Source organism: Apaloderma vittatum, unplaced genomic scaffold (genome assembly GCF_000703405.1).
Source record: "Apaloderma vittatum isolate BGI_N311 unplaced genomic scaffold, ASM70340v1 scaffold1129, whole genome shotgun sequence".
In the NCBI taxonomy this organism is placed as follows: Eukaryota; Metazoa; Chordata; class Aves; order Trogoniformes; family Trogonidae; genus Apaloderma; species Apaloderma vittatum.
In genome coordinates this window covers 34,119-41,661 of record NW_009735562.1, presented here as the reverse complement: position 1 = coordinate 41,661, position 7,543 = coordinate 34,119, and the positions used below count along the sequence as shown (strand labels likewise).

Here is a 7,543-nt window from a genome sequence, read left to right as displayed (position 1 = left end):
TTCCAAGGGATCGCTTCCCAAACAGATGCTCAGCCCAGTTCAGAAGCACAACCTGCACCTACAGAGTGGAGCCACTGAACTGGGACAGGAAGGGCTGGATCTCAGGCTGAATTACATCCTACACAACTTAAATATCACAGAGCAAGGCGTGCTTCTAGCTGGGGTTTGGCTCTGAGAGTCCACTCCAAAGTGAGGATGGGGAAAGGGAAGCATTTAGAGAGGCACGAGTGCAGCCACGTGCACGGGCACTCTCCTTCTCCAGAGGAAGGAGCCACCGGCAAAGGCAAAGGACTTCACAGCCCAGTGAGGCAGCTCTGCAGATTTGGCTCAGTCAAACCAGCGTTAATGTGGTGGCCTTGCTCCAGACTGACACCAACACCTTGCAGTGCATGGTTCCCCCTTTCTCTAGGCAGTAACTGTGTTACCTAAAAGCGGTGCGATCTGTCGTCTTCTCCCCGATCCCTCCCATCCCCATACCCCTGCCCTCGGCTGGCAGCTTTTCTCGGAGGACTTGGTCCGCAGCAACAAACTCCTGGTAGGGGTGGGCTGTGGTTTCCTCACGTGGCTTCCCAGGCTGCAGCTCTCGTGGGAGACACCTGCAGATCGTGCTGGAGCCCAGTGCTCCTGGCTGCCTTCAGCATCCCAACCAGAGCCGGATTTGGCCCAAACTGGCACAGGCTCCAGGGGAGCTCGCTCGCACTCCCAAAGTCTGCGGGCAAGCACACAGGGATTGCTGCCGATGCAGTGCCGAGAGCCCTGGAAACGCGCTGAGACATCCCATTTTTCACAGGTGTCACGCTACGCATACCATTACCTTTTCTTATACGGAGATGCAGAGAAGAACTCCCTTTTAGGCCCAAAGCAGCTCATCCCCAGCCTGAGGGAGCCCCAGGCGCTGCAACGCTGCTGCTGGACTCACGGGCAGGTGGGGGCTGACTTGCAGTCAGCCTCCTCCTGATCTTTGTGCAACTTATCTGACAACCTATTTCCTATCACAGCAATGTCTTCTCACGCCAAACCTCCTCGCCCACCCGACAGAGCCGAGTAAGTGGGTGGGACGTGGGGCAGGGGCTCTCCGGGTGGTGGGGACGTGCCAGCCGCAGTCGGAGCGCGGTGTCCGGAGAAGAGGCAACCTCACGGGACACTGGGGCCTGCCTCCCTTCCAGTGATGCTGCCTCACACGCTGCAAAAGCAGCTCGAGTGGCTGAGCTGAGATCCTTGCTTATAAATTCATTTTACGATGCACATTAAATATTTTCCACAACACAGACATTTCTACTCTTCTTCCTCCTTTCCTTTGACACCTTTTCCCCAGCAAAGCCCTACAACTACTGCTTGCTGTGGCCTCAGTTAGCATCATCATCATCATCACCACGCATTCATCCTCATATAAAACAGAAATCTATTCCATCAAGCACTTAACATAAATATTAAAATAATGGAAGGGACAAAATATAAATCTACATACAACTTCATGACTACCGTAGCACCTATTACCATGACAAAGCAAATTCTGGTTCAGGGGGAAGGCGAGGGGGGTGAGGAGAAAGTTAGGAAGAGGGACTTCGACTGTCATTAAATATGTAAATCACTCTTTTCAAATCTTTTTTTGCTGTTTTGTTTTTTGTTTTAAGGTTACCAACCTTATTAAAATTCATTTCACTAACCAGCTCATTCTATGTCACTATGGATACCAAAGAACCCTTTTAAAAAACTTCGGCGAGGCGGGAGTTTCTCAGAATAAAAACAAAACAAAACAAAATACGGCGACTTTCTGTTGGTGCTTTCAAGACAAGTCCTGCCACGTGCCCCTCCCCTGCACCCACCAGTCCACAGAAGGGCAATTCATTTACAAGTCCAGTTCTCATTCTCCCAGGATGAGTTTGACAAAAGAGGCGACGTCTGTCTCTTTGGATTCGTGCAGGGTGAAGAAAGGATGTTGCTGGTTAAGAAAAGAGAGAAAAAAATGGAAAAGTTTATTATTCAGGACACTGAGGACCAAACCTAAGACCTTTTCAGAAAAGCCTCAAGACAGTGAGAAAGATTTTGTCACCAGCATCATAATATTGTGCTTCCTGCGTTTTGGAGCTGAAGCAAGTCAGCAAGCCCAAGGGGCCACTTCGTGAAGGCTGCAGATTTGTGCTGCCCTCTTGGATTCCCTCTATACCCTACCCTGGCTGGGAGGGCTGAGCTGGGCTGCTCTCAGAGCAAGGAAAAGCATTAAAAAACATTCCCTCCATCTCTAGCATGTTGTTCCCTTCAACACACACTGGCTCCCAGCTCAGTGGTGCCCTGGGAGGAGGTGTGCTCCTCCTGAGGTGGTGGTTACCCAGCCCACCGGGTGCAAGGCAAACGTTGCAGGAAGGCTGGCTGCAGTGGGTTTTCCCTCAGCTTCCTGCTTTATCTGTGTATTTACCCTCTGGTGACTTTTGAGTCTCATTTCTGCCCTGCAATTGCTCATACTCGCAGCAGGAGATGGCTACTTCACCCCTAACCACCGCAAAGAGGAAAGCCGTCCCGGCTGGGAAGCCACCCGCAGCTGTATGGTTTAACTACTTAATCCTGACCAACATGGGAAGATATCCTGCCAGAAAATCCTGCCTACATTTCAGCACAAAAAGAAAAACATGTGTAAGGAGAACAAAAACACAACCAAATGCCCCCTGACAGCAAGAGCAAAGCCTCTCTCTGCTAGCACCAGCGACTCAGTTTGCTACCAGGGGCTGCAACACATCAGCTGAGATCAGCCAACTTCCACCTGAAATCACCAAAATACTGTTTGACACCCACCATCCTGGCAGTTAGTTGCATTTATTTGTATGGAAGATGTCAGAGAGAACCAAAAAGGCAGCTGGGGCCCTGCAGGGCAGGTGTGTGCTCTGTGCAAAATGCTTTTGTGCATCCCATATGCAGGCTGGGGGAGCTTAGTTTGACTCCTGACCCTCTCGTTTCAAGGCAGATTTTTAAAAACAATTTTGGGGTTCCAGGGTTTTTCAAAGCTGCCCCTCATCTTGGTCCCTAAGCACTGGCTGCTTCAATGATCATTTATGGCAGTGGCCAAGCGGAGAAGAAGAGCAAGAAACCCAGCATGGGCTGGAGTGGAAAGTTACCCAGTGAATAGAGGCAGGTCTGAGCAGCCGGGAACCAACCCAAAGACACACCAGCAAGGAAGAGGAAGCACAATTATGTGGGAAACAGAGCTGAAATGGGTTGAGGCAAGGATCCAGGCATAATTTTAGGTTTGCCTGGGTCAGACAGTCACGGGAATCGAAGTGTCCTGAATAACTCTCAGAGAGATGGTCCAAACGGCACGCTGCAATATCATCCCAGCGTGATGCCGCTGCTTTCACATCCCAGCTAAGTCACACTCAAAGCAGAGATACCGCAGCCTGGAAGCACCCACAAGCGTGACACGGGTGACAGCAGTGGCCTCCAGCCCCACATCTCTCAGTGAACCCGACCTCTTTTGCAACAACTGAGCCTGGTTATAGCAAAAAAAAAACCAACCCGTGCCAGGTAGGATGTGCTCCATGCAGTGTGCAGACCATTGGTCCTGCAGTACTTTCATGCTTCACTTCACCTGGGGAAGTGGGTTTTTAAACGAAATTAAGCATCTGTATCAGTTTTCCCGATGCTCAAGATAGCATAGAGTCATATTTTCCATGAGAAACCTCAACAGGAAAGCAAGGGAGCAGTCTTGGTCTAAATGACAAGTCCAATCCAGTACCGCAACTTAATGCCGTAAGAGAGAGAGAAGGGAGAAAAAAAACCCAACAAAACAGCAGCCCTCAACCACAGGACCTCACAACATTCATGTCAGCCATAAAATACCACAGCATTGAGATACTCTGGAGAGGTGATCCAAGAACCTAATTCAACAGAAATGCACTCGCTTGCCAGTGGGTATTAATGCTGCAACAGATGGAGCTGCTCTGGTGAACCTTTTTGATAAAAGGCCATTTGGCAAACTTCAGAAATTTGCTTAAAAGATGTATGTATTTATTCAATAATCTTGCAGCTGGAGAGCACCTTAAAACCCTGGCAACTTCACACCACAGAGGTCCCAACACCTCTGAACACACAGCACGGGGCAGCAACGAGGCTGACACCCTGGAGAGCATAATGCATGTCCTACAAGTTATGGGGCAGGGGACACCAATGCCTGAGGAAATTCTGCAGCAGTTTCCACCCACAGGGGTGGACATTCAGGGGCAGGCAAGCAGCTGGGTCAGGATCTTCAGAAATAAGTCAGGCATCATCCTGCTTTTAGCAAGCTGCGAATCAGGTGAGGCAGGGACTAAATGCTTATGGGAGTCAGAGACTGACTTCCTAAGCTCTCTTGGGTTTTTGCCAGCTATCAGAGCACCAGGATCAATACCTGAAAGTCAGGAGAGAGAGTGGCCCTGAAGCTGTGGAGCCCTAGAAGAAAAATCTCATCACAGACCCTCTTCTTGCCAGCTCCGGCCCAGAGCTCTGGCTGAGTATACACCAATGTCTACACTGCTGGAAGTTCATCTGCATTTAAGTGCATCTGACCTCAAACTCCCGCACTGCTTTGCTTTTCCCCTGTAGTAAGCTTTTATCAGCATTTTCTTCCTTAGTTATTCCTCCATCCTAGACACGCTCACAGCAAAAAGTCTCTAAGCAGCCGAAGAAATTCAATAACCGGAATGATTAGTCACAGACTCGTCTCTGTCCCTAACATCCAGGAACTACTCTGTCCAAAAAGTCTCCTCTCTGAAGCACCAGGACAGCAAAGCCTAGCAGATCACTCAGCTCCTGCAGACCACGTGGAGCATCCGTGGTGCATCTATTTCACTCAGGTGTTTGAAGCCATTGCACAAACCCAAGAGGAGGATTTTATCCCTGCTAACTGATTCTTCACAGCCTTGCTCTCATCCCTTAACAAATTCGTGAACAGATTTTACATATTTTTCTCCATTGATCTGACTCGAATAGCACCTGAACAAGATTTCACAGAGCATCTCTGATTTGCAGTCACCCTCCTAAGACACTGAAGTGCCATGATTCTCACATCTATTATGGAAAAAGAGATGCTAAGTATCCCAAATCACCAGCCACTGTTGGAAACCCTGTCTTCAGCATCTCACTGTAATCCATCTTGACTCTGAACTAATACACTGCTTAATGCAGGCACACTCACCATAAGCTCTGGGTATGTCGGCCGTTCTTTGGAATTCTTCTTCAAGCTTTAAGGAAAAAAAGAGAACAAAAAAAAATCAGTTATATTCTGTATGAAATGCAAGCAAAATCATAAAATTATACCAGTAAAAAGACGAGGTTTCAAGTCCCTGTAGAATAAGTTCAACCACTCATCCTTAGGTTAAGCTTAGGCCTTGAGGACACCTACGGCCAACAGAGCCTGCAGAGAGCCCCATACCCAGTGCTGAGCACACACAAGTGCAGTGAGCTCGAGGCTAAACGAGAGATCTAGAGGCAATGTGTGTACCAGCCAAGACAGTGCCTGTTGCTGGGAACCAGGTACAGTTGGTTTGTTGGGAATTATCCCATAGGCCAGTGACTAAGGGCATGGATACAGCCTCCAACCTCTGATTGGGAGCAGTAACCGAGTGGCTCCGAAGCACGTGTACAACTATTTGTTTATCACCACGCTGTTATCAGCAGGGACGGTTACATGGGACATCCTTTTTTCTCCTCTCCTACAACAGATGGCTCTGGAGGGTTGTAGCTGGAAGTTATTTTGGTTTCCCTCCAGCAGAAAATAGCTTTTAAAAGACAGGACATAATCTCTACTCACTTCCTGACAGTGTATTTAGGGGAAAGACACTTGGAGCAACTTGAAAAGATCTTCACACACGTACACGTCGGTGGCGGGGAAAAGGTGTCACACTGAGCAAAACAAAAGTGAGAACCTCGGCAGTGATAAGTTGCTTCTCTGCTGGGATTTGCCGGAGCCCGGAGGAAGCGGAGGACACACACTGAATAGATATTTCCTGCTTGCTGTGTGTAGCAGGCTCATGTTTAGTGTCATGTTGTGAATGAACAGAGGAACCTAGTAACGATACGTGCCAATACTGCCGAACTGAAGGTACGGGATGTGTCACATCCTCTGAGCTCAAACGCAGCCCAAGCTAAGATGCTAAGGTGAATTCTAAGGTTAGGTGTGTCCAGAAGCAGGATTTGGGTATAATCCTCTTAATTTAGACCATCCACAAACAGAAACATTGTTCCTAGGTTACTAATACCAGGAAATATGGTGACAAGTTACTGAAATCAATGTAAATCTTCAGGAACAAAGAGCCATGTTTGGATCTGATCCCGACTCAGACTTCCCAGGAATTCTCCTGCAGTGGCTGCAGGTAACCCGCCTTTGGCTGCCCCGGGCAGCAGATGGTCTTATTCACTCGGTGACCTCTTCAGTTTGAGGTAGGCCTAAGCCAGGCCAATCTCTGTATCCTGAGTAAAGTGACCTGGTTTGATGTCAGAAAAAATTCTCAGACTCCAACAACAGAAAACTAGTGCAGTCTGCAGCCCAAGCACACTTTTCCAAGTCCATGCCACTGCACTGGTGTTAAGGGATTTTCAGTAATCCTGCAAAGAGAGGAACCACCGTGTGCTTCCCAAAGCGTGAGCTTTCCAGACACAAGAGCTGCTCAGCAGGGTCATTCTTCTCACTGCAACCATCACAAACTGCTGTAGATACCTTACTCCTAAATCAGCCCACAGCTATAGCTGCAAGACACCATGCTTGCAAAAGCAAAATAATCAGTGGGGAACAACAGCCTGCCTGGCACAAACACGCAACTTTGCAATAACAAGTAGTGAGCCAGCAGCACGGGAGAGAAAGGCAGCTGGTCCAACGTCTCAGCGTGGGACTTGCAAAAAATGGTGGGTATTTTGTGAGAGGGTTTTTCCAAGCCAGCTCCCACCTCTGAGAGACACAGAGCACTACGGGCACGGGCAGGTATTCCCCAACGCAGATCAGTATTGAGGTGTGTAAGCTGAATCACAGGGACCTCAAAAACATGTTTGAACAAGACTCTGAGGAATCCGAGTGTTGGTACTTAAAGTCCCCGGGCAGGAGTGGCTGATAATCCCCTTCCTGGGTCACAGCAGAGCCGGCCAGGCTCCAGGCCGTGACGCTGGCAGCTCGGGAACAGTCTCACATTTCTCTATTTGTCGATCAGCCGTCCTTTCTTGGCTACCACGGCAAGCCACGGGTGGCACTGCAGCGCCTGGAAAATAAAAACGCCTCCCGGGCGGTTTCCAGGGAAGCTGGAGGGAGAAGCAGTCAGGAGCCGGGGCTGCCGCCAGCTCTCTTTGAACCATACAATGAGGGCAGCTGCGAGCTCCTCCTCGGGCGCTGGGAGAGCCTGTGCTTTTATGCAGCTCTCGTAACCTCCAGACAGCGCGCATCTGCTCCAACCCTTTTCCTACACCACAGCCAAACTCTCCCGCTGCTTCCAGCTCCAAAAAAGCAGCGCAGCAGCCGCAGGGCCGTGGTAGCGGGACGGCCGCCGACCGGGGCCATCGCGGGGCGAACTCTGCGCCGCCAACTGCA

General features: G+C 49.6%; 1 protein-coding gene across 1 annotated transcript in view; it reads right to left on the bottom strand.

Annotated features, from left to right (window-relative positions):
• Nucleotides 1-1,385: 1,385 nt before the first annotated feature.
• Nucleotides 1,386-7,543, bottom strand: part of MAP2K6 (mitogen-activated protein kinase kinase 6) — a gene marked incomplete at its 5' end in the record, with an annotated part of 16,276 nt that continues 10,118 nt past the window's right edge. Inside the window, 2 exons of the mRNA XM_009876608.1 lie at nucleotides 1,386-1,942; nucleotides 5,165-5,210. Of these exons, the coding sequence (XP_009874910.1) occupies nucleotides 1,865-1,942; nucleotides 5,165-5,210 (124 nt within the window). The remainder of the gene's footprint in view (nucleotides 1,943-5,164; nucleotides 5,211-7,543) is intronic.